Here is a 27,573-nt window from a genome sequence, read left to right on the forward strand (position 1 = left end):
TTCGGGTGACGATAGAAATTACCCTTTTTTTTTTTAGATTTTGTATAAATTATCGTAACAAAGTTTATCAAATATTTTTAAATATATTTTTTTTTTTTTAAGTAAAAGCGCTAGATTGAAATGTAAATTTTGCCGCACCAGTAACAACTACGTTACATGTTACATTGCAAACTCGTGTGTCGCAGGGCAATAATGCCGGTGACTTCGTTTCCGGGTAATGTCATCGGGACACGCGTAATATACCTTTGCCCCCCTCGCGAAAAATCCACTTTTGAACCCGATCTAGCGTTCAGGGACGCGCGGCCGACTAAAAAAAAATTCGATACCTCCTCCGTTGTACTGCTCGCAAGGTACACAATACTTGCACATGCATGTGTAAAATATCAAATAGACGTATAGGTATAATATATTGAACGCACACATCGCAACGTTATTTTTTCTTTCTCTCGATTGGGATTTTCATTATTCCCAGCAATGCTTTTGTTTGCCGTCGAAGTGAAAAAAAAAAAAAAAAAAAAAAAAATTCGCACAACAAAAGACCCGAAAGAACAGTGAATCGCTGGGGTTAACTTTATTTGGGCTGCATATACCCTATACCTCTCATTATCGCTAATGACGCTTTCGTTCGGCAACGCGTTCCATTATAACTTTTGGGGTCGCGATTATTTCGGTGCAGGTCGCGTAGGCCGCGGTACATCCCCACGAGGGCCGGGTGTTGCTGAATAATACACCTCGAGGGCTCAAAATAAAATAAGCGAGAGAGAAAAGATGGGAACATTAACTTACCACGAGATATTCGAACGATATTCGAGTGGTTCGAGTTAATTATAGATGATTGGGAAAAAAAATAGGGAAAAGACCTTTTTTAATACCTTCTTCGTGTATATGTTGCCCGTGACGTGCCGTCGTTCAACTTGTCGTGGGATCCCGTGCACACAATACTTTGGTACATTAATCGATCAGTTCTATAGTGTGAGCGCTAGTTCTACTTGAATACTTATCTCACATTTATGATGAAAGCCGTGCTGTGTTTTCTTCGACTTTTTCGATGAATCGCTACATACATATACGTTTATCCGCAATTGTACTTATGTACCCACTAATGTTACAAAAACTCCTCGGTGCCTTTATTTTTGCAAATAAATAAAAATCAAGTACATATATAGATTCGTCCCATGTGCATCGGAGGAGAAATAAATGAGTCGCGCGCTGTTTACGTAACACATGCATTGTATGCATTGGCAAAGCAAAAGGGAGAATGAAAAAAAAAAAAAAAAAAAAAAAATTGTCGAGCAAACGGTAGATTGAATGCTCCAAGGGATGGATTTTCCCGAATACATGTGTACCTATATAATGGCACACCGAACGAATGCAGGTCAGGAGAGCGAGAGAGAGTCGTATACGGCAGCTACATATGCATATGTATATACACTGGAGCTGTATAAGAGTAAATGGATGCTCATACGTGCGACGTGATTTAAACGATTTAAATCAAGATTAAATCACTGTTAAATCTTAAATTATTTTGAATCATTGGTAAAAATTATAGTTAGTAAAAATAACTCTGTAAATCATTTGTATAGGTTAAAAATATACGCATACGTGTGTTGTTTTCCGTACACGTAACGAGTATGAAGAGTGAGAAAAAGAGGAGGCGAAACGAGCTTTCATGAGCGATTTGGCTCTTCTGTACTTATTGTCTTGCACGCCGATGGTTCCTCATCGATTTGGCCTCCCCTTGCCTACAGGTTTCTAAATCTCTTTGCCGATATATTCGATTTTTATGGCGCGATTATCATTCAAGAGCCGTTAGTGGAATGTCATCGGTGCGTCCTGTATCGTGTACCCTTGATACGGCTATGGACATGTATCGACTTGGAGGGAGGAGGTGTATGATGTATGGCATCGAGGTGTGGGAAGCAATAATGGTATATACGCTTCGGTTTTATCCTCATACATACCATGTTGTGTTGATTTTTACCGCAAGAAACATTGAAAGAATTTGTTTAAATGCAGAAAGTTAAAATTCGTTATTTACTTGAACGAAAGAGTAAAAAAAATATACAGAGAATATTCCTCTTTATTTAACAATGAGCACTTTTCCTGGAATGAAAAAAAAAAAAAAAAAATCATGTTACGGTTGTACCAAACACACGATGTATGATAGAACCACGATGTTCAATTTGTTGAGTGCATCGTGCTCTTCGCTCTGTGCATGTACAGTAGGTATACACGTTGCAGCAACAAAAACGTAGAGACAGCGTTTATTAAAAAATATTTGATGTTTGCGCAAGTTTTTACAATTTACGCCCACCCAAACACGCACGCCAACACCTTTGATCCCCCATTCCCCTCCTCGTATGTTTTTTCGCGTGTGTAATCTCTCTTGGGCATTAGACGTGAAAAATAGATAAAAAATTTGCGCCATGTTTTAAAATTTTTAGCTTACACGCACTCGCAAAGGATTACATAATAGGAAAAATAACAGCACAAAGTCTACTACTGTTACCTTTAAGCATAAAAAAAAAAAAAAAAAAAAAAAGAGCCAATCGTCGTTTACTCTCATCAGCATAAATCTCACCCGCCAGCACTTTTCTGTCCACTATTACAGCTGCAATGGGCTTTGTTATCAAATTAGCACGAACCGAGAGATAGCTCGAGCCAAAATCCACTCCGGAACAATCAGAGAGGAGATACTTTGCATAAACATCGATGTGCCGCGTAAACACTTCTCTGCTTTTCTGGCCCTCTAATTGATTACGTCCAAACATCACCGTCCCTACATTTACATAGCCGTGTATTTTGCAATAGAGCAATCGATCCGAAGACGAGTCTCACTACTAAACAGGTTAAAACTGGATCTTGCGATTTTGCCAGTCGTTATCGTACGCTTTTCACCCAAGTGGCAATTAATTGGGTCTCTGATTCTTTCGCGATGAGGCGCGCGAGGATAAGGGCTGTCCTTGCGTCCGTGGGTCCGGGGAAGAGTAAAAAAAAAAAAAAAAAAAACAGAGGGTGAGGGCAGATTACACCCCGAAATTGCTCCCGTAATTCATTTCGTGGGCGCCCGCGTGTAAATTTCGCGTCCTTTCCTAATATCGCACATATGATGTACCTGCGCTTAATGTGCGATATATATGTGGTAACGTTTATGCTACATACATCTACAGACATACACATACTACAATTATTACCCGAAAGATAACCGGGGATGACTTGAAACGTACTCTAAAGACGTAGAGCGCTTTTTTTCGCCCTCTTTCTCTCAAAATTTCGTGCACCTCGTCGATTAATAATACCCACCTCACCTTCTGTCTTTTTAATTTCGGTCCATTAATATTCCCTACGATGTGTTGTCATTGAAATTTATCAATGGCTTTGATGTCATCCAAATGGGTATACGCAGCCAAAGACAAATATGTCGTCGTCCCGAACCCATCGGGTAACTCGCGTGACCACCACGGCAAACTGAAAATCGATTCCGATAAATTCTCAAAATCGTCGATCAATCGATTTTCTTGCACGCGTGACCTACACATATCTACGATCATTCGGGAGTCCGATACAAAAGTGTAGCAGCGATGGACCACTGCTTGGCGTATAAGACATCCATAAATATGTACGATCGTGTAACCGACGCGTCGAATGAAACTTGGCGTTCGCGAAAACTTGTATCAATTGACGAGGCACGTGTGTCCTTCAATGGAAAAGAAAAAAAAAGGGCGTATCCAAGCGGTCCCGGCTGGCGGGGTTCCAAGAGCTTATTTTCTGGCTCTCCGCAATTATATATAATACAACACAGTCCGCATATTTATGGGAGCTATGCGTGACAATGATGCTGTGTGATGGTACAATGTACTGGTGTAGGGCGTGGACATTTTTTTGTTGATGGATCGGCTGTTTGCGCTTTTCCCTACATCTCCTTGAACCGTGTGTGTCTCTAGCACCTTTTAAGGTTCTCCGTTCTAAAAGAAAAGCTACTTGAGCCAATTGTCTGACGTTTGGAGGGATGTGAGAGGCTCGAGCAGATGTAATTTATACACAAAGTGAACTCTGCAAATGTTACAAGGGGAAAAAAAACTGTCTCTTATTTTCTTATTTTAAAACGATAAATATCAGGCTGAAATTCTTCAAAGAAAAAAGGTTGGGGAAAAAATTGGCAAAAAAATAACCTGTGAATATAACTGTAAAATACACGTACTGAAGAGTATTTCGTACTGTAATATTTTTATCACGTCCTAACCTTGATCCATCACATGAGTGAAAAAAAAAAAAAGATGTCGAAGAAACAGCCGCTATCAATCACTGAAACGATTCATTTCCTTTTTCGATACACCTGTATTGTTTTTTTTTTTTTTTTTTTTTTTTTTTAACTTGAGTATATCAGAATGTTTACACACACACACACCGGAAATATATATTTCAAGCTGCTCCAAACACGAATATTCCATCATGAGCCATCGTAACAATAGCTGCCAAATAATACGTATACGTGTTATTTCACCGCCACTTGGAGTACCTACGACTCTTTTTTCCCAAGAAATCGCCGATCCGATTTTTGTACGAGGACCGATACCAGGACACAATATGGTACTCGTGAATGAAAGAATTAAAAAATCACGAAAAATCATTAATGGGCCAAAAAAAAACAAAAAAAAAAAAAAAAAATCTCTATGAGCTTTAGATAAATCCAAATATCGATTAGCCCAATGGCCTCTTGAAAAGCAAAAACATTAGAGCCAGACTCAGTGATGAAAATATATCATCGTCACCATCAGCTGGCTCAGCGATTATTTACGCAACCAAAATAATAATAATAATAAAAAAAGCGCAACTGCCTTCGATAAGCCCGCACTGCTAAAAAAAGGTCCAGCACACGCTCTAGGTACCACTAGACGATAAAACTAAAAAAGAAAAAGAGGAAAAAAGCTATGCAGTCATCAAAATAAAGAAGCAGAGGCGGAAAGGGAGGTCCGATAAGCAGCTTTGTGTCGAGGAGCTTTTCCCTCTCTCTCTCTCTCTCTCTCTCTCTCTTTTTATTGATCCCTGCGCCACACGTACATACATATATTGTATACACTAACAAACACCCAATCCAAGATAGTATACGTAATAAAAGCAAAACGTGTTTGTTTGTACGTCTCTATCTATCGGCTATCGTTATCTCTCCTATACATATACACAAACGTATATATATATTCGCGCGTAAGTACCTACTTTGCGAGGAAAGTCACGGCAAAGGTAACAGCGACGGTTTAGTTCGACGATAATGCGAGCCACGACTCGACGGCTGCTCATCTGCCGCGTCCTCCTTTGTTCGCATCCTCGGCAACGACGACGTTTGACTGGATCGTCAACGCTTTGCCCGTTACCTGAACAAGTACTCTGTGCGCAACGTGTACCACAGGCTACATCCACATCATCTTTTGTCATGGTGCGCGATTGTCAAGTGACGCTGATACAAAGACATTAGTTTTTTTGTCCTTGTCAGATTAGTACACGAGTGGTAAAAAAAAAAAAAAAAAAAAAAAAAAAGGAATTTTGGCCTATTATTGTACATTTGAAGCTGCAGGTGTCGCGAGGTTGTTTTTTCACGCGACGGTGTACAACATATGAGCGCTGCTTTATCTTATCGATGAGCGAGCCGAGCGAGATTTGGTCAAAGTTCACAATGTGTCAAGTTCAATAGGATTATATTACATAGGTATATATACGTATATCGAAATGTCCACTAGGTGTATGTAGGTTTATGCGTGACCTTGAAATGCATACTTGAGATCAACGAGAGCTTTTTTTTCAATCAACGGGAGAGAGGGCGAGACCATGAGTACCGAGTTCTACTCGGCGATGTTCCGGGCCGCGCTGATCCACGTCTACCCGCTGCCTTACCTTGATTTTCCTGCGCTGGTGCAGGTGCGCCGTAGCAACGGGCCCGCCGACAATGGCCGTCAAGGTCTCTGCAGTCAGGTATATTTAAAAATTTACGGGACGAGCACTGCGGAAACTGTAGGATATATAGGCCGAGTACGCGAGAGGTCGCGATACATTTTTACACTCCTGCACGTTGTAAGGCGTAAATTTGTCATTAACACGGTGCCATTTTCAAATTGGAAGGCGAATACATTTGTTTTTCTCTGCGTTGGTATTATGTCACAAGTAAATTTTTTTTTTGGGTAAATTAAGATTTAGTTTCGTTCGAGTTGGCTCTCACTAATTTATGTCCCGGATCCATGGGTACACCTACCTAGCCATACGATAAAAAAAGTTCATCAGATCCGAACTTTGGTGGGAGCAACTTTCTTTTCGTAAGTACCTGCACTCCGCGCCGCCACTACACAATTACGTTATCATTATCATTATTTTTGCTGTTTGTTATTTCCTGGGATTTCCCGGAGCACGTATATATACATATGAATATACCATATTATATTTTTTGCCAGGTTTTCTTGCGCCCCTCGAGCTTTTAACACTCGGGGAAATACCATTTCATTCTCTCTCTCTCTCTCTCTCTCTTTGTCCCCCCCCCTCACTTTCTTTCTCTCGGGGGAAACAATGAGATTATTTTCGAAAGCTCGAGGGAGGGCCTCCCTTTTATTTCCTTTTCCTCCGGAGAGCCATGCGAGCTGGTCCGGCCTCGTCGTCCTAATTACTTTTTATTCCTTTTCACGTGAGCCTCTTTTGTTTTTTTTTTTTATTAATAATCGAAAAACACAGAATTGATGTTTTTGATTAGATGATTGGGCATATTTTTTTTTGTTTTTTTTTTTTTTTTTTTTTCGTTCGTTAAAAAGTTGGAGGGGAAGGGAATGTTTGCCTTGTCAGGCATCTCGTTATAAATATCCTCGAAGATTCTTCTGTCTCTACAGCGTGTAGACGTTAATTCCAGAGCATATGATAACATTGAAAATCGCAAAATAAAAGGAAAAAAAAAAAAAAAAAAAAACAAAGGAAGAAACGAGCCGAGAAAAGCGCAATGCCGTGTAAGTTTGCGCGCGTTTTGTCAAAGAGAAAACAAAAAAAAAAAAAAAAAAAAAAAACCCTAGATTTTTACGTGCAGAGCTCGGCTGCCGCTGCGACAAACTGCGGTCACAAACTTCGTAAATCTCCCCGGAGCTTCCAGTATATCCTACTCCTTACAGCCCCGAGACACTACCCTCGGCGCCCGTGCCGCTGTAGCTCTTCCTTCGGCCCCTCCCGAGTTGGCAAAGCTCCCTCGTGCTCGCGGATCGGCGCCAACGACGCCTACAACGACTCGTCGCTCGAGCACTTTATGCGAGCCAGAAACGAAACCACGTGCCTCAAAGTACGCCTCTCCGTGTGTTGTATGTATATACGTACACTGTTTTTTTTCCTCCCCCCCCTCTGAGCGCGTGTGCGTATACATACGTACATACACGAGTAAAGTTACAAGCTGCAAGCTCTGGCTTTCGCTTCTTTTCTGCACATTGGTCGCGTGAGGCGTGAGATGTTTGGGTGGGGCTTGAAGTTATTCAACAACAATGTTGTATACGTGTGACTTTTGATGAATTTTTTTTTTTTTTTTTTTTTTTTACCCACACACATTAGGTACATCCCAACAGAACCACTGGGAAAAATCGATGACGATCTTTTCCTCGGTTGGAGAGGGAAATTCGAAAAGGGAGGAAAAAAGCAAGGGGGTAGTGGCGTTAGGTATACTGATGCACCAAAGTAGGCCATTTTCCCTCCATTATACACGTGTACATCGGTGTCTCACATGCATCCAATAGTCGGTCCTCTCTTGTCTCTTTCCTTTTTTTTTTTCGCGTGCACAAGTGGTGTATTACAGCGATGAGGGAGGGAAGTCATAGCAGAGACTCCAGGAACGTAAGAGACGAGCATGGCTGGGGGGTGGATCTGAGCTCGTTACGAGGCTGCAGGTAGTGAGAACTCGCGGGTGATGGTGCTGCAGTTTTATTTTTCAACTCCGCAAAGGTGGCGTTTTTGGATTGCTCTCGAACCACACGCGTAAGATATATAATTTAAAAAAAAAAAACAACGTAACTTGATACGTAAATCAGCGGAAAAGGGGAGAAAACATCACCTAAAGTCCCAAGGTAATCTCAGCGCGTGTCAAGTTAAATAAACTCGAGAGCCATCGCAATGATCATTCCTCGGTGTATCTTTTATTCTGCCCAACGCCTCCTTAACTCGGAGAGGCGCAAATTTTCCAGATTCGGTTACGAAGATAGAACGAAAACTCATCTCTCTTGTATACGTAAATGGATAAGCACCTAAAAGCAAAGGGGGGGGGGAGAGTATATATTTGAAGAGAAAAGCGCGTCCAAGTGAGCGGGAGATATAGATTTACGGAGAGCGACTTTTTGATGTACTATATACGTGTGTACACACGGCACATAGGAGATTATATACACGGCGTGAATCAGAGACTAGCCCCAAAGAAGCTATAGCAGAGCAAACACGAGCGTCTTCTCCAAAGAGAGACATCCATCCCTCTCCCCTCGAGGCGCCTCCGAGTCTCCAACTTGACCCTATCGTGTCACGTCGCTCTTTAACGCGTCTCTGTCTCCGTTCATATATACGTGGACACTTTCGAGTCGGCGATTGTTTGTTTTTCCATCATAGATCGCAAACTTTGGAATACCATTTCTAATCCGCAATCGAGCAAACACGAAACTTTGGGTGTTGTTGTTGTTGTTGTTGTTGTTGTCGTTACATTTTTATAAAATGCAAACATATTATATAATGAGCCCGTATATTTATTGCCTTTTGGAGTGCGACGAACAAAAAAAAAAAAAAAAAACCCCCGTTGCTCATAAATCAGCGTTGGCGTCCGAAAAATAGATTTAGACTCGGATAACGTCAAAGTGTATAACGAGAGCGCCCACAATAGAGTGTACCTATGTATATATGTCATAACGAGGAGGAACAACATTATTCCGAGCGGAAAATCGCACCGATAAATTTCATTCCTACACCCTAATGCTCCAAAGCTCCACCCAGCATGAAACCAAGTCACGTACAAAATATAAACGTATATCGGTATCATTAATTTCTGTACTGCCCAAAAGGGTGTGGACGCTATAGTTTCGCGCAAGTACAAAACTTTGTAGGCATACTTGGGTCGTTTTGTGTAATGCGTACAAACATGAATTTCCATTATGTTTATATTTTAAGCAATAATAAATGTCTCCTTCTGCTTTTCTGTGTTGCAGTCTTTCCCAATGTACCGCCTGCGCCGGGGATGCCATGCCAGGGCGAGGACCGTAAGTATAACATGTATACGTCCATACAGACTTTTCCATGGCCAGGGACCCTCGAGAAATATTTTTTGATTGTCTTTTTTTTTTTTTTTTTTTTTTTGTCATCGATTGTTTCGAGACTATACTGTTTTCAATCAGGGAGAAACCAAGAGGCAATACTTTATCGTAAAATTGGAAATAATTGATGCAACAGAGAATGAAAAGAAAGAAAATTCAAAGCTATCGAATATTTGCCCCTTGTGTGTACGGGTATTATATAGTAGAGAGATAACCATTTAGAAAGAGCCGAGGAAGCGAAACTGCAGGTTTGGTTCGGCAAAAATTCGCCAAGAGCAAAGGAAAAACGGGTCAAGAGAAAATGGGGGCAGGGGGAGAGGGGATATTTTGCCTTCGGGAAAAACCAACGCTAGCTCGCTAATTTAACGAGATCGTGCTCAGAAAGGCCTCTCTGTTTCGAGATTACGTAAAAAAAAAAAAAAAAGTTTTGGATTGGTAGTGTTTTAGGCACGGGAGTGAAAATTGACTCGAGTAGTAAAACTTTGTTTCCCGCGAGCAAAGACTTTGTTAATAAATAATACGTCGAGTTAACTTTCGTGCTCCGCAAAAAATTTTCTGTATACGCTCGAATGAAGTGAAATACGAGATATGTATCAAAATTTTTCCAATCGGTGATTCACGCAAAATCGTAGAAAATGCTGCGCTTCGACTCAATGTGCCCACATAAATACAAGTCGCATATAGAGGCGACACTTTTCGACTTCATAAATAAGGAAAACCATACAAAGCTCCTCCCATTGAAAAATACCTTTCCGGCTTATCGTGAAAATTTTACTGCAGCCGCGCGCGCGCACGTGTCCCTCACGTTGGGTATCCCCGGATGTAATATTTACAAATGTACCTATACTTATGTAAAGGTCCAACACTCTCTCGAAGAGGACCCTGTATATATAATGTGTACAGTGATGCCGGTATAATTTCGTACCTACGCGTATGTATAGGTATATGTTTATGTGTACCGTCTCCGTCACGTGTAAACTATAACGTTTTTGTGCTACAGTTTAGTTGCGAGTGTCGGACATGGAAGAGTATGAGGCGGCAGTGTGTTACCTGCGGATGCTCATAAGCAGCTTTGCACAGCCAGGTGTGGTTTTTCTTTCCTTTCACATTCCTTGATTTCGGGTAGTTTTTCACGGTGAACAAGAGAATAGGAACAAAAAAAAATCAAAGAATTTTCAAAGCTTCCTCGAAATTTTACGGCAAGTGAGAAATTTACGAAAATAAGTCACGTTCAATAAATTATCTAGTTGAAATTGCTGTTTTGCGTCGAATGTGTTGTAGTATAAAATATAGTGTTCACAGGCTCGTGATGAATAACCAAACCAATTTTTCTTTTTCAATTAGATCTAATAGTTGTTTTCAAAGGCAATTGATACGCGAAGGTGCCAAACATCGCGATACAATTATTACAAAATATTTTTCAATTCCATAAGGATATTTGGATCAAACATCAATTTGGTTACTCATTTGCCGATTTACAGTGAAGGTGATATCATAACCGATATAGTGCCGTAAATACGATATATTTGACGTAAACATTTGTGTGGTTTTCTACGAACGAATTCGCGGATTTTGTCATACCAATCTCCGCCCGTAATCGAAACCACGTGTATACGAGGTATATTTTCAAGCAAACGATTTTTCACGCGTATATAAAGCACGAAAACTGTATCCTCCGATCAAGGAGTCACGCGAACTGTGTATGAAAAAAAAAAAAAAAAAAAAAAAAAAAAAACGTGCGAGAAAACAAGGTATAATTAATTTCCCTCTCACGCCCGTCTCGGAGTCCCTTTTTTTCTTTTCTTTAATTTATTTTGCTCTATTTTCCTATAGCGAGCCCGAAAACGAGCACAGTCTCACACGGAGCCGCAAACAGCTCGGCCTCAATTAAGACGCCCCTCTTATATGTACACACGTACTGCACGTGCACCCACGTATTAACACCGAGTGCAGCACACGGGACGTCAGGGAAAATTATCCGAGGCCGATTTTTCGCCGCCCCGACGAGACGCGCGTTGCTCTTCCACTACCCCCCCCCCCCCGCGAGTGTAATATGTATACCCGAGTACACTTGAGCGCGCGAAAAAAGATGTGTGTACACCGAGAGTAAAGACTCGTTGACGGCGATGGAGCATTGAAAGAGATTGAGCAGCAGCTCGAGGGCTTTCCCTTTTTTTTTTCTCATGTATACGAGTACCCTTTTTTTCATCCCCCTCCCCCTTTTTCTATACGTATATACACAAAGTTGTAACGTCTCGCATGTAGGTATACACACGTGTATACATTTTTATCGAGCTTTTCGAGCCATTTGCTTTGATCGAGGGCATTTGTATTTTCTCGTGGGGTTCATTCATTCGAGGGAAGGAGTTGATCTCGTTTATTTACATTTTTATACGACTTATCGAGCAAAACAAACATTGTACGCAAACTTAAATGAAATAAAAAAAGGGCACAGCTTTTCAATTTTCCCCAAAGGGAGCAATTATCCTTATCGTAAAGCGTGATGATTATATTTCGCTCCCCATACGCATCGGATCTGGGCGCTAAATCGAGTGTTGTTTTTTTTTTCTCCTTCCAATCTCACCTTTTATTCGTTATCAACAGGGAGTATCTACAGACGCGGTGCACGCAGATGGAGAAAGCTCTACCGGGTGAACGGACACATATTCCAGGCCAAGCGTTTCAACAGGGTAAGTTGCTTCTATTACGTGCATATTATACCCACAATCGTTGCCACAGACCTTTTATGAATGCGTACATATATACATTTACACCGACGTGGTCGATTCGGCATGAAATTAACTTTATGTAAATTTTAATCTCACCAATCTCAAAGTGCAATGTGTTCGAGCTCGTTAAAAAACCCCCCTCAACCAATATACATGTATAATTATGAAAAATGAAAACAAAAAAAAAACAATTTTCCAGCGCGCCTTTTGCGCCTTCTGCCAGGACCGAATCTGGGGCCTAGGCCGCCAGGGTTTCAAGTGCATCCAGTGCAAGCTCCTGGTGCACAAAAAGTGCCACAAGCTCGTGCGCAAGCCCTGCCTGAACCAGCAACAACAGCCGGGCGGCCCGGGTGACCAGCAGACCGGCGAGCGGAACGGCGAACAGGCCCAACTCGACTCGTCCCCCCAATCGAGTCCTCAGGGGATACACCTCGACTTTTACCATGGCACCGACAACACCAACGAGGAGGGCGCCTACGGCCGACGTGAGTTCCTTTTTTTTTTTTTTTTTTTTTTTTTTTTTATCAAGTACTGCTCTCATCCAAAGAGTCGATAATGCTTGGTCCGAAAATCGGCGTTGTTTGTTACGTCTAAAGAAATAAGCAAAGGACATTATACCGTATAACATACTTCGAAGCGGTCGGTACATTTTACCGCGAGGCATCGGTAAACTTATCGGAAACCCACGCGTCTTTGTTCCACAGTTGGTTCGTCCAAGGATCACCAGCACCGCTACAAGGACAACAGCAAAGCCAGCTCGGATTCGGCGGGAGGTTCAGCCGCGACGACGGGCCCGGGCGAGCTCGAGGGTGGCGAGGAGCTGGCCCTGGACGAGATGGCGGGCGTCGAGGGGGCGAGCGACCGGCAGTACAGCCTCCAGGACTTTGAGCTGATACGGGTGATTGGCCGCGGCTCGTACGCCAAGGTGCTCATGGTCGAGCTCAAGGCGACAAAGCGCATATACGCGATGAAGGTCATCAAAAAGGCCCTGGTCACCGACGACGAGGACATCGACTGGGTACAGACGGAAAAACACGTCTTCGAGACTGCCTCGAATCATCCCTTCCTCGTCGGCCTCCACTCGTGCTTCCAGACGCCCTCGAGGCTCTTCTTCGTCATCGAGTTCGTGCGGGGTGGTGATCTTATGTTCCACATGCAGAGGCAGCGCCGGCTACCCGAGGAGCACGCCAGATTTTACGCCGCCGAGATCAGTCTCGCCCTCAACTTTTTGCACACCAAGGGTCCGTGACTTACTTTTTTTTTTTTTTTTTTTTTTTTTCTTCTCTTCTGTCCGTTTTTCGTGACAATTCTCATTGTATCGTATGTACGAATGCGCGAGCAGGTATAATTTACCGGGATCTGAAGCTCGACAACGTCCTGCTCGACCACGAGGGCCATGTCAAGCTGACCGACTACGGCATGTGTAAGGAGGGTGTGCGCGAGGGCGACACCACGGCAACCTTCTGCGGCACGCCGAATTACATAGCGCCCGAGATCCTGCGGGGCGAGGATTACGGCTTCTCGGTGGACTGGTGGGCTCTGGGAGTCTTGCTTTACGAGATGCTGGCGGGCCGGAGTCCGTTCGACATAGCCGGGGCCTCGGAGAATCCGGACCAAAACACCGAGGACTACCTCTTCCAGGTCATACTGCAGAAGACCATACGTATACCGCGCTCGCTCTCCGTCAAGGCTGCCTCGGTGCTCAAGGGTTTCCTCTGCAAGGAGCCGGCCGAGCGCCTTGGCTGTGGTAGCCGGAACGCCTTCACCGACATCATGAACCACCCGTTCTTCAAAGCAATCGACTGGGAGATGGTGAGGCCAAGTTTTCCTCCTTCGATATTACGAATGTAAACCTAGATACTGCGGGCTGGACGGACAGATATACTGACCTGATTTTTCCGATGCCTTTTTCAATTCGCAGCTGCATATCTTTTTATTTACCTTTTCCTCCAACTCCTTTCATCATAGCTAACCGATGCTTTGCGTTTAATGTGTGTGTTGCAGCTGGAGCAGAAACAGGTCACGCCGCCGTACAAGCCGCGGCTGAATTCCGATCGCGACTTGGCAAACTTCCCGCCCGAATTCACGGACGAGCCAGTACATCTCACGCCTGATGATCCGTAAGTCGCTCTTTTTCTCCCTTGTCGCATAGTTCGTCCCCATCCTTTTCCTTTTTTTTTTTTTTTTTCTTCGTGGCTTTTCGACCGTATTTTTTTATTCCCATCCCGCACGTGCTCTGATTGAGTATACTTTAAGATTTTTGTGCAATATAATCTACAAATACGTACTTGTACAAAAATATTCTTGGCTTTTGAAAGCAGAGGTCTCGGTGAGGCCGTTTCGCTTTGAATTATGCAGCAAATTATTCCACGAACTTTAGCCCGTTGTTCTCTTTGACTTCTTTGTCCGATGAAAGTTTCCCAAGTTTTCTTCCCCCCCCCCGCGTGTTATTCTAGCGTTTTGCAAGCTCTCGGATCGTGCTTTTGTTTTTGCGTACATCTGATTGATGAATTTCAAGTGATGAATTATTTCGTGATTTCTGATTTCATCAGGCGAGTGATCGAGAGGATCGATCAGACGGAATTCGAGGGTTTCGAGTACGTGAACCCGCTGCTCATGTCGTTGGAGGACTGCGTGTGACAAGAGACGCCGAGCCAAGAAGCGTCGTACAGCGAGGAGGATCAACACCTCGCCATCGTGATCCAGCACACCCAGCACCAGCAGCACACCCAGTACCAGTACCACCACCAGCGGTTACCAACTTACATACCCACGGCCTACGATATCGAGCTCGAGCTGGCCCAGCAGCAGTTGCTTCTGCGACAGCACGAGGAGCGCCATCGTCAACTCCACCAGTCGTACATATACGAACTGCAAGACCGGCTGGCCATGCTGCAGTTCAACGGGCTTGACTCCCGGCCCCGTCACCCGCCCCTCGCCATACCGATCGCGGACGACAACTCTGCCCTGCAACATCGGCTCCAGTACAACCGGCAGCCACCGCCGCTCTTTTTCATGCGCTGCATGCAGAGCGACGACAATTACAACAACACGGACTACAGTCTGCCACCGCCGCCTGCCTTTCGTTACGACAGCCCAAGCAGCTACTCGAGATCGTTGAGTTATACAGACGCCAGCTACGATTCCATGAACTCGAGCAACAACACGAACAACAACAACAACGAGGCTGGCTCGTTGATAAGCAGCGTCTTCGATGAGAACGATTACGACGATGTGGATGATGACGAGATACCCAAGAAAGGCCTCTTGAAGCAGATGTTCTGTCTTCCGTTGAATTAGAATATGATCCATGCAACAATACCCACATGCTAGAGGAACGCATGAGTCAGTTGCCGAGTGATGTGCCGTTGTTTTTTCTTTTATTGGTGATGAGCACCGGCTGGAATATGTGGATTGGTGCTGTCTCAAAAGGCTTTTTGTACGCTTTGATATACCACACGTGTCTGGAAAATGTCAAAACAGAATAGTAAAAAAGCCAAAAAAACAAGTCCACGAGGTTGGGGTAATTTTTACAATCTTGAAATGAATTTGCATTCTTAATGATTATTACAATGAGGATTGGTTGTTGCAACCGATTTCAATGAGATTTCTTTTCTTTTTTTTTTCCGTACTTTTCCTTGCATCTGAAGTATTCAGCACTAAAACTTAATATAATCAATAGCGACACGACATTTAAGTATAGAAGAGCTTTAAAATTGTAAAGCAAGTAATTTATAAATAATTTGATCGTGAAAAAAAAAAATGTTTTTTTCTGTCGATTGAGACTGTTTGCGTTAACTCGAAGAGAATTCCTTGAAAACGGCATTTTATGTGCCATTGAAAGTAGGTAGTTAGTTGAAGAATGGAAACTGATATTGAGCCGTGATACGTCTGAGATGATGACACGTGGAAATGCGGGAGAAATTCACGTATAGATTTACATTGATAGATGGAATACAATCACATACTTAAGGCAGGATTTATATTTTTCGATTATAGCAGTGGTTGAATCTATATCTTAATATAATTGAATAATGAAGCTGCGTAGGGTCAAATTTTTACAAGAAAGACTTTTATCTTCAGGCGGAACGTGAGATCTCAATAGATAAGGGCTTTGGGCTTTTGAGCATTACACAATTTTGAAAAGTTTTTTAATGAATTTTTTTTAATTTTGTAAATACGAGAGAAATAAGCTCGAAAGTTCAAAAGCACCTTCTGAGGATCTCGCGTCAAATTGGAATAGATTTTTTTTAGGCATTATTTTTTTTGAATTTACCAAGTATAGATAATTTTTTGTAATCATCAACAAACAATTATTGTAATTTTGAGGAAACAAATACCTTGTTTTTCCATAAGATTAACCATTCCGAATTTTCAAGTTAATAAAAAATTTTGAAAAAACAATAAAGAGAAATATACATACACATATATATATATATATTCACAAATTTTCTTCCAACACTTTTTAATGAGCCTTCTTTGCCTCACTTCCAATATAAAATAATAACTTTTAATTGAGAATTTGAAGGATACCTGACTACTTGCGATAATTACCATTCCAATGAATATAATCGACTTGTGGTCATTCGTTAAAAAATAATCAAGTACATAGCAGCTTCAATAAAAAATACACACACATTTGTATAAGAGTAACTCTATTATCTCCATCTATATTAATATTCGAACGACAACGTTTCGAGAATTGATATTCAACTTAATTTAAATGAATTTGCTGCTTTGCATGATAATTAAATATACATGGTTAATTAGATAGGAAAGTCATTCAAATCAAGTTGAATATATTCCATATTTATAATACAAAAATTTTCTGTTCTTTTAGAGAAATACTTACTATGGTACAATTCAATTCAACACTCGTAAAATTACGATGAATTCATAGTGTAACATCAGTTTGGATAAAATGTCGAATAACTTATAAGCAAAGAGAAAGAGAGTATAATATAGGTATTGTCTGCAAACAAAACGGTATTATGTATTTGAATTCCAAGCGAACAAAAAATCATACACGCAATAAATATTAAGAGAACCAGTGCAGTTTTATTAAAGTTTATTAAAGCTCCTGATGAGTGTAATATGAAAGAAAAATGAGTTTGTACATATATATAGAGAAAGGAAATTGTACTCTAAAAGTCATGATGGAGCTATTTGACATGCACGCGTAGTTAGGAGTTATTAAAAGGTGAATGTTTGTAGTTATATTGTAAAATAAATTAGTGGAAAATTAATAAGAGAAAAATAAAAGAAACCAGTAATTGATATGATATAATGATATTACTTAGAGAAATAATGAAAATTCAGAATAAAGTAACGTATAGGAGAGCCAAGATGCTTGAAATATGTATTTGGAGTTGAAAAAACATTTAGAATAACAATACATGTATGGTAATACTTTGAAATTAACTAAACATCATTGGCAGCAGAAAACCAAAGGTTTGTAATAGAACACAGAGAAAATTTTGGCAATTTTTCCAATTTCTTGTCCCTTGATTGATGCTGCGTTTCTACTAAATTACGTGTCTGTAGATTCGTCTGTATTTACTGAAAAAAGTTTAGAACATATTTGTTCAATAAGAAAAACGAAAAATGAAAAAAGACGATTATTCTCATGTTGAGAAAAATTTGCAAAAAAATTTTCGAAAACATTTGTTACTTGAATTTTTTGCATAAACTGGATCATGTGTGAAAGATATGTTATGAAATCAGAGGCAAGAAAGAACAAGCACTTATATATATATATTCCCGTTATTCCGGTTATAATTATTGCTATAAGCACAGAATATTGATTAATGTTGAATTATAAAGAGAAATTAATGTATAATGGCCTGATGCTGTCTGTTGTGGGTGTGAATATTGCAAATTTGAGATAAAATAACACTGAATTGTTATTGATTATGTGAACGTTGATCGTATTTTTATAAAGTTTAACTTGCATTTTGATTGGTATTACAAACTATAAATTGTCTAAATGAGATTGGTTGACACTCTATGTATTTGTTGTCAGCAGATTAGAATGTAAAAAAGTTATTTTCAAGTGTGTGGCATTCGTTCCTCAAAAAAAAAAAAAAAAAAAAAAAAAAAAAAGAAAGAAAAAAAAACACAGGTGTGAACAAGAGCTATTTACAGAAAAAAATGCGTAAAATCTGTAAATAAGAATAATACAATTATGTTAAAAACAGTATAAATTGACGTCGTAGTTACAATTTGATAATTTCGTAATATAATCTAAAAAAAAAATGAATATTACGAAAAATAGTGGAAAGATTGTTTGAGGGGAAATGAGTCGTCAAAAATCTTGTGAATGTATATATTTATAGTTGATGCGTTAGAAAGGATTATTTAAGAAATCTAAAGGGATTGCCAATTTTAAGATAATAAAAATGTTGCTACTGAGATTGTTTGCAGAGGTCTGATATTTCATTTGAAAAGCGAGAGAATGGCCAATTGAAATATATAATTACATTTGCGAAACGTATCTGTAAGCTCAAATGTTGTTAACTCTTGACGAGTTTATAATTAGGTGTTAATTTTTAATTAATTTCTTTAGACGAAAATTAACAGTAAAATACTAAACATCATTATATCTATAATCATCCACTTATTATGATCCAAGCATTTGACTATTTTGTTAGCACTTTATTGAGCATTTGAACGGATTTTTATTGAATTTGCCAACTTCGTATGGGTAACACATTCTCGAGCAATTTTAACTCATAATACAACATAGGTATTTATTTTATGGTCATAGCTTGTATGGTTTAATTAAACATATTTTACAATTCGAAAATTACTATAGACATTTGTATTGTAGTAGTAAATACTTGTTCATCGGCTTCTGCATATGTTGTAAATTTTTTTTGTTTCATAAAAATATTGGCAATGCTCGTTTGCTCTTGTTTACAAATTTTTTTGTATGCGTAACTGGCAGAATTGAGTATTTACTTTTCAAAGGAAAATAAACTTTAGCTAAAAATTCACAAACATGGGTCTGTATCTATTTATTAAAATCTTTTTGACTACCCAAATTTTTTTATTAAAATACTTTTTCGACCCATAAAACTAACAATTAATCAGTTAACAATCAATTCAAGTAATTAAGAATCTAAGTGAAATAATGTGGAAAAAACTTTTCTGACATGATTTATATCTCAAATCGTTTATAGTATAGTAAAATGAAAAGAGCAAATATTGTCGGTGATATAATATGGGAAGTGTGTGAGTTAGTGTATTCAAATAAGATGAGTAAATAAGTATATACTTATGCTCAATATTTTCAAAAATTTAATAGTTTACATCCTGCAAGTATAAGTTTAGTAAATTTCAACCATATCATCTTTGGAATTTTTAATAACTAAAAAAAGAGCTTTTTCACGTTTGCAATGTTAATCTTATAAACCTATCACTCTTTTTCGTGAGAAACCAACAAATGTACACAATCAAAATTCTGAATATTGTGTGTCATACGTCATTCCCTTGAAAGTCAATAACATTCCATTCTTTTAATATAGTGTAAATGATTTATGAATTAAAAAAAAAAAAAGACTTATGTATTTAACAATTGCTTTTTGTTTGGTAAAACAATGATACACTTAAGACATGTTTATTCCTTCATTTAAACATTTCTTATAACATATGTTTTATTATTAATTAAAAATTTATTTATTTTTATGCAAATACCCTTAACCTACACTTTCTCAACTTTCATCATACAGTGGTGTGCCATCTCCGCTGAGACTCATACTTCTTGGGCTCCTGAAAAAAACATTTTAATAAGATTTCATGAGATAAAAATTCATAGCCAACAGTAAGCCTTTATTTTTCATCAAAATAATACTAACGATGATGATCTGGGAGTTCCATTTGATTGTCTAGCCCAAGCAGCAGCCGCTTTCGACCAATCCGTATTCTGTCCAAACTGACCACCCGACATTGCATGATGACTGCCAGGAGTTTGCTGCGCTGGCGTCTGGTAGGGCGTAATGTACGGTGTTTGACCTGAAGGGGTGTAGGGGGTGTTGATCGCATATGGCGTACCATGCACGGTACCGTATCCCGTGGCTGTGCTCGCTGCACCAGGCGTTTGTGGGTAATGTGGTGTCTGGTTGGCCACTTGTGATAACGAATGTAGCATGTGCCTCGGCATATTTTGCGCCACTCGTTGAATCGCCTCCTGGTTCATGCCTGCAAGCAATAAACAATTAAATGAAACAACGATAATTTTATCCAAGTGTGTACACAGGACATATTAATGTAAAACGGTAAAGTTGAAAAAAGAAAAAAATCTTACCATTTATATTTACGCCGCCACCAGGTGTATTGGCGTATACCCTAGGTGTGCTGGGAGTGTGTTGTCCTGGAATCGGATCTCTGAAGTGTTCTTTGAACCAACGGAAAAGATCGCTGACTCGCGAGAATGTGTTTGTCCTAAATCTAAAACCATCCGGCGTGACTGAAATGTACTCGTGCCGGCACCGAGTACGAGGAAGATACGAAAGCATGAACTTTCCGGGGTAATTCTTAGCCGCTGAAACGACATACGGTATACCTCCTGGATTCTCCTTCTTTTGTTCCTTGAGAAGTTCCTCTGATTTTTCCTTCGAACCCATGATGCTGCCCTTATAATATTTAAAATCAAGTAACTCTGTAGCATAAGCTGCCATGGGATTGATGTGTCTGGCTATGATTTCATCGAGATCCTCAAACTCCTCGTTGCCGATCCACAAGCTACGTCCTAACGAATATTTGTTCTCTTTGCCCTCTTCGCGCACATCGATGTGCTGATGAATACCTTCAGTTACTTTCCACGTAACTGTCAGATGATCGTCGCCCTTACTCGACGGCCGAATGATGGCCTCACCCTGCTGCATCGTCTGCATGAGCTTCTCGGCGTCAGCGTAAGTGATATTGCGGAACGACGGGTGGATAATGACGCGCGTCACGTACATCTGACGCTGACTAACTTTCTTCGCCTCTTCTTCCACGAGATTGTCCTTGGCTTCGACCTCTGCGTCGTAGTAAGGATCCTTCTGCGGCCTCCAGTCGTTGTTTTTATCAGCGAGGTCGCTACTTTTACTCGTCGCTTCCACGCCAAATCTCTCTGGCTCGATCTTGACTATGCGACAGTATATCCGATTTCCGATCCGCACTCGTTCCTCTGGATTGGTGACATGCTTGTCCGACAAGTTCTTTATGTGAATGTATCCCGAGACGCCGTTGTCCAAACGCAACCGGATTCCGACAGCTTTGCCAGGACACGCGCCCGTGTCGAAGTGATTCCAAACTTCGGAGAGTTCGGGAAACTCGTTCTTCAGACAGAACGGACATTGCCAGAGACCCGTCTCGTCGTTACGCACTGGATTGGCTTGTTCCAGCTGTTCACCCTTTGGCTTTCTGTAGCTTATCCCGACGACTGTAGTCTCAAGCAGCTTGCCGACGTAGAAGGTTTCGGGAGTTTCTTTCGTCAGCATGTTGAACAATTGTTCCGGATTCGGCGGCTGGTATGTTGGCCGCAGGTCCTTGTAGCGATTGTTGAGCTCTGACCTGATATCGTAAAGGGTAATGCACTTGTTGCCAAAGCCTTGGCGCTCCAACTCCTCGGCAAAGGCATCGAGGTCGAGATCTTTGAGCCTCTCGGGTGATTCGAGGATCTCCTCGAGGGCACCGCCGTGATTCGCATCCTCGTCGTCGTACTCCAGGGCATCGACAGCCATCTTCCGAGCCCATTCGTAAGTCTCGGGGTGAATACGCGAGCCGTCGAGAATCTCGACGTAAGCCTCGGTGCTGTCGCCCAAGCTGTTTGTGTCGACCTTAACGAAGCCCGCGCAGTTTATATAAATTTTCGGACCCATGTGGTGCAACGTGACCAGTTGCGATCGATTCTCGAGCCGCTGATTCGTTTGCTTCAACAATTTCATAATGTTGGCCGCCTTACGCGGACCTAGACCGCTGATAAATTGCACAAGACTAGAATAGTAAGGCTGTTGGACAGCTTTGTTTATGTCAACGCCAACTTCGCACGTACGATTCACGAACTCCATGTTGATGTTTTCTATGAGATCTTCTTTGGACAGTTGATCCTGTAGCGGGTGATATTTCAGGCAAAGTATTTCGTCATCGGGGTTGCACAACTGACTGAACTCGAATAGAGGATCCTGAAGGCGTCGAGCGAGCGAAATTGCCTGGCGCAAGAGCTCGGGATAATCTAAAAAGTCCGACACGCCCTTGTGACTGTTTGAATAGATGCGAGCCAGTTCGTTGTCCATTATTTCAACATTGATACTTGGAAATTGCTCTTCCATCGTGAGCGCGGTAATAACTTCTCTTATATCTTCGGCGATCATCGTCGCTTCTCTCGACTCACCTCCAATGACGATCACGTGGGGCTTTCTCGTAGCAATGAAATTTCTTAGAGCCAACATATCAGCTTCTTTCATGGTTTTGTCGCTTTCTCGAAAACTATTTTTCTTCTTCAATATGTGAGGCAATTTTAAATGATCAATAACTTCACCTTCCGGGGAAACAACACAAGTAAACGAAGCGACGGAAAAATCAGGCACATAACTAAGACCCATAACCCTGAGACCTTTACTAGTGTCCCAGTCTTCCTCATCCTCGTCGGGGAATTCACACTTGTAAGGTGCAACCTTAAGCCAATTATACATTTTTCGTGCACAGTGGCGCATTACACAGTCTTTGGATTCGGCTAGCAGCATTGAGCGAAGCTCTTTCTTCAAATCAGGAATCACCATTTTTGTCAAAGCCATTTCAACACTACCTACGCGCAGGGCGTTCCAATCTTGGACATTTTTACTAAACTCGTCTCTAACGTAGAGCTGCTTCATTTGTTCCACATAATTATTTGTAGTACTACCTTCGATGTTATCGGAAAAGGATAGCTCAATGAGCTTTTCCTCTTCTGCCATAACTAGTTTCAAAAATTGATCACCAACTAAATCTCTGACAGGCTTGCCCTTCAGGTACTTCATCGTGCTAATCGGATGATTCTCGTCAATCAGCTTGATGCCTTTTTTTGTAGGTCGAACAGAGATCTTAGCCTTTTCTTTATAAACCTTTCTCACAGACTCACGCAGCAAAGGCTCCCTTGCAAGCTGTATTGCCACCATGAGCTGAGCGGCCTTTAGTACTTCTTCTGTCGTTTGGAATTTTTGACTGATAAATTCAGCAGCTACTACACTGGGTTCGTTGGGTTCCTGATCGACTTCGTAGATTTGGTACTCTTCAGCAAGATTTTTGGCAAAGTGTTCTGGTGGCAAACCAAATTTTTTCGCCAAATCTTCTAATCCTGCCTTTTTACAAATTGAGTAAGGACCAGAGCGAATAGTATGCTTTTGCGTCGCATCAAATTCGTCATACTCGTCATCTTCTTCGGGATCTTCAGGAGGCGGTTCTTCGCCAGCTTCTTCGGCATCTGCGATCTGTTGTTTGCGTTTTTGTATCCTTTCGATTCGACGCTTCTCTTTCTCCTCTTTGCGAACTATCTCTTGCATTTTTGATATCTCATGACTGTAATAGAGCATGAAATGACGATAGCAGTCATTCAGTTCTTCGGTCGTTTGGACGCCTTCGAGCTGCTTAACGTCCTCTTCCTCAATGATGCGCATGTTATCGGGAAGAGGTGCATCTATATCTTTCATTATGTGATCCTCCTGATAGCGTTTCATTCTGCGGAAAAGATTTAACAACACTTTTTTGCGTTCGTTCCATTGACACCATTTGGCATCATATTTGTATACCTTCCACAGATCATTGATGTTTAGCTCTGGAAGAACGTATTCTTTGCGATAAAAGGCAATAAATGGCACCTCTTGATAAGTGTTGCGCATGAATTCCAGAGCTTTTTGGATTTTTCCAACAGTTTGCGGACCTTTCTTGGCACGCGTTTTTGCCTCCTCGGTTAAATGAGAGTCCTGTACTGAAATATTTTTCCGCACAAACGCTTGATTGTAGATCCATTGAGCTTCTTCCGCGAGCTCCTCTTCTGTAGCTGGTGTAACTGGTGTCGATCTAAGCTGCATACGCTCGGGAATGTCAATTTTACGAATGTCACTGTCCATTTCAGTAAAGAAACCACGACGAATATCGCTTGGCTCGTATACTGTATGAATCGTACGCCCTGTGCTTTTCTTCTTTGCAGCCTTTTTCTTTTTTCTCGGCTTGTCTGCATCGTCTTCATCAATATAGTCATCTTCCTCATCTTCCTCATCTTGCTCTTCATCCTCCTCTTCATAATCGTCGCCATATTTTCTAAACTCGTCAAAATCATAATCCACTCCAAAAATATCTTGGGCCTCTTGAAGAGCACTGTAATTTCAGTTATTGTGTTTAATTGGTAAGCGAAAACATACATTTTAAACGTTTGGGACTTTTTAGATTTTCTTACCTGTCTGAAAAGATGTGCTTTTTCTTTTTTTTACCTCCACTGATAGGTCTACCATCGTCATCCACAATGAAATCATCGGCATCAGACTCTTCTTCACTTCCTCCGTATCTATCAGCTTCTGGGGCAGGTCTCACACTACGTTCGCTTCTCCTTTCATCCTCCTGTATAAAAATAACACATCATAATTTGTATTTAATAACTCTATAAGTGATGGTTTAATGAAAAGCAGCTATCTTAGACATACCACTAATGTATCTCTTTCCTAGCATGATAAGCATGAAGTAAGCAAAAGTGCAATGAGCATAAGTGTAAGATTACGTTTTCAGCAAATAATTTGCGTTTATCTGAATACTTACGTCACCAGACCCCAATTCAGATGGAAAAAGTTCGTTTGCGATAGCATCTCTTTCCTCCTCTGGCTCTTGTTCTTGCTCATCTTCAGATTCTTCAGCTTTTATTCTTTTCAACCGTTTAAATCGTTTCTAAAATAATCGTTTATCAAAGATTTCTCAATTTAATTACAAAATGAATTAACTTTTATGTTAAACCAGTTTGAAATTAAAATGGATTTGCTTACTCTTTCAACTTTAACACCGAGATTTTCTTCAATAACGTCATAGTCTTCTTCGTCAAGACGGTCATCAAAGTCTTCGTCATCGCTTTTTTTTCGTTTTTTAGAATTGGTGGAATTATCGCTATCCTCTCCATCACTTTCGTCTTCCTCAATAGGGGCATCGTCTATGAGATCTTTAAGCTCTTCTCTAAGCTTTTCTTCGTCATCTTCCTCTTCCTCTTCACTATCAGAGGCAGCAATTCTTTTCAATTTTTTCTTGTCTTTTGCATCCAACATTTCATCCTAAAATATTCAAGTAGATCGTAATGTAATGCTTTACATGACTTATTACGAAAAAATTGTATTTACAGGAACATCACTACTATTCACAATACAGTTTGAATGTAATGAAGGACTCAAAAATTATTCATTTCCTATGAAACATCATGAAAAAGCATAATTATGATTATTTTTGGAATCCTGAACTAAGTGAATGAAATTACATAAGAATTAACCAAGCAGGTGTTTACAATATTTTATTAAAAACAAAAACAATGAGAAAAGAATACAAAGTAGCTTCCAAAACATCCAGCAGTACTCAAGGTCTTTAACCAGTATAAATATAAATAACTTATACGTAGCCAGACGTGTTTTTCTGTATAGGAATCCGACAACAAAGATACGAGCTTTACCAGCAAACCTCGAAGAGGCTGCTCTACGCAAACAATTTTTAATTTTACTCTTAAAAGAGATAATAACTATACATAAACAACAATAAAAGACACCAACCTCACTCTCCTCGGCCTCGGAGTCTAGGAAATCGGCCATGGCTCCAGCCGAATTGAGATGATTTCTCTATCGAAACTCACGGAGACGTACTCAGGGAGACGACCAACACTAACTGACCGTCTCCCGATTTTTCAACAAAAGTTTTTTGCACTTGCGTTTTTTGGTCAATACTATTTATAAACACAATCGTCGTCCTTGCAACAATTAAGTACAAACTACAACCAGCGAAAATCTATTCTCCAGAACGCAGGTATACCACACAGTCGTTACGACTTGCGACACTTGCAACATACAGGACACCAGGACACTGCAGAGAGTGATACAGTATGGTGTATTATGTGTAGTGAATTTAGAGGTTATTCATCAGAGATGAAGATACTGCGTGCCAGTAGAACAGCATAGGTATAGGTACACAGGTATACACTACACCGCAGCATCAACAGTAAAAGAGAAAATCGCTCGTGAGTCTCGTGACCTCGTGACGTCACGCCCACACTATACAGTTTCACACACAGCTCCCTCGAATCTTGGAGCTTATAGATACTTAATCTGATTATTTACCTCCAAAACTCCCCAAAAATGTCTTTTAATAGGCCATACATTTTAGGAGTCTGCAAGACATCTACAAGTAATTAATCTTTAGAAAATGTGTTAACTAGTAATAAAGTATACACTACTCGCTAGTTAGAGTTTACAATTAGCGCTGTCTTGCGCGGCTGATTTGGAACTAAAAAGTGTCCTTTTTGTTTTAAAGAAAGTCACTAGCAAAATTTTCTAGGCTATGGGTGTATTCCGCAAATGCTGCCAGCAGTTAAGTTACGTAGGTCGTGGTAACGCCGCATGGTCGGGCAGCGCTAGCGTCAACCTGTACTAACTGTCGGTGGGTTCCGCATGTCAACAAACTTTGATATTTTTTACTATTTTCTCTCCCATGCCATCTGATATTTCGGAGTTTGTTGACATGCGGAACCCACCGACAGTTAGTACAGGTTGACGCTAGCGCTACCCGACCATGCGGCGTTACCACGACCTACGTAACTTAACTGCTGGCAGCATTTGCGGAATACACCCATAGTCCGCAGGCTAAGTATACGTCCTTAACCGCCTTTTTCACTAACGTTTAGAATAATGATTGAGACAATCAATGATTGTATCATGAGTTTTTGTATAAAGTTCAATTTATACAAATAAGTTGGTAAATATAGGCACACATGATTAATATTTAAACATTTTAAGCTGTATAAATATATAACATAGATTCCAAATATGCATTATTACCGCTGGAATATGCTAACAAAACCAAATATCCGTCTTTCTCACCCAGCAAAATAATAGGTATCTGTATAATCCTGTATCAATTTATTGCACACATGCGAAATGTTCAATGACAGTAAACAATGACATAATTTCAAACTTTACTTTTAACTCTTCATTTCACACGTAATTTTACAATGCAATTGATAAATTATTATTCATACAAAAGTATTAATATTCTTATAGGAGGTCGATTTTCAGGCAAAAGATTATTTGTAAACTGGCCGTAAACAGCACAGCCAATGTCAACTTTTTATTTTCTATCTACACAACTACTTGCGGCTGGTTTTAGCGTTTCAGATTTCTAAACTAAAAAGTGGCCCTAAAATTCTGAAGGAAAGCGTTAGATATTTTAGGCCCTAGAGCCATGTTGTCAATTATAAACCAGCCGCAACTTATTTGACAGATACAAAATGAAAATTCAACATTTTCTGTGCTGTTTGCGGCAAGTTTACAATTTATCTATTACTC

General features: G+C 40.5%; 3 protein-coding genes across 5 annotated transcripts in view; 2 read left to right on the top strand and 1 right to left on the bottom strand.

Moving 5' to 3' along the window:
- Positions 1 to 14,760, top strand: part of aPKC (protein kinase C iota type) — a 32,755-nt gene extending 17,995 nt beyond the window's left edge. For 2 of the 3 annotated variants that reach the window (XM_014352125.3, XM_014352124.3), the window contains 7 exons: positions 9,195 to 9,245; positions 11,904 to 11,989; positions 12,228 to 12,513; positions 12,733 to 13,269; positions 13,371 to 13,840; positions 14,033 to 14,148; positions 14,581 to 14,760. In XM_014352125.3, the coding sequence (XP_014207611.2) occupies positions 9,195 to 9,245; positions 11,904 to 11,989; positions 12,228 to 12,513; positions 12,733 to 13,269; positions 13,371 to 13,840; positions 14,033 to 14,148; positions 14,581 to 14,668 (1,634 nt within the window). In that variant the 3' untranslated portion in view covers positions 14,669 to 14,760. The remainder of the gene's footprint in view (positions 1 to 9,194; positions 9,246 to 11,903; positions 11,990 to 12,227; positions 12,514 to 12,732; positions 13,270 to 13,370; positions 13,841 to 14,032; positions 14,149 to 14,580) is intronic. The other variant, XM_089597180.1, reaches the window with a different exon arrangement.
- On the top strand, positions 14,673 to 15,775 carry LOC111643138 (uncharacterized). The gene has a single exon (XM_023390345.2). It carries the CDS (start codon positions 14,918 to 14,920, stop codon positions 15,326 to 15,328), a length of 411 nt encoding a protein of 136 aa, XP_023246113.2. The 5' UTR covers positions 14,673 to 14,917; the 3' UTR covers positions 15,329 to 15,775.
- A 3,814-nt stretch (positions 15,776 to 19,589) lies between these two features.
- LOC106638778 (transcription elongation factor Spt6) lies at positions 19,590 to 26,433 on the bottom strand. The gene is made up of 7 exons (XM_089597179.1): positions 25,789 to 26,433; positions 25,024 to 25,302; positions 24,803 to 24,928; positions 24,447 to 24,607; positions 20,334 to 24,367; positions 19,885 to 20,227; positions 19,590 to 19,798 (listed from the first exon to the last, which is right to left on the bottom strand). The coding sequence occupies exons 1-7, from the start codon at positions 25,825 to 25,827 to the stop codon at positions 19,741 to 19,743; spliced, it is 5,040 nt and encodes a 1,679-aa protein (XP_089453305.1). The 5' UTR covers positions 25,828 to 26,433; the 3' UTR covers positions 19,590 to 19,740.
- Positions 26,434 to 27,573: the final 1,140 nt, after the last annotated feature.

Source organism: Copidosoma floridanum, unplaced genomic scaffold (genome assembly GCF_036245765.1).
Source record: "Copidosoma floridanum isolate Cflo_tuat_1 unplaced genomic scaffold, Cflo_Japanese_pri ptg000030l, whole genome shotgun sequence".
NCBI classification, from domain to species: domain Eukaryota; kingdom Metazoa; phylum Arthropoda; class Insecta; order Hymenoptera; family Encyrtidae; genus Copidosoma; species Copidosoma floridanum.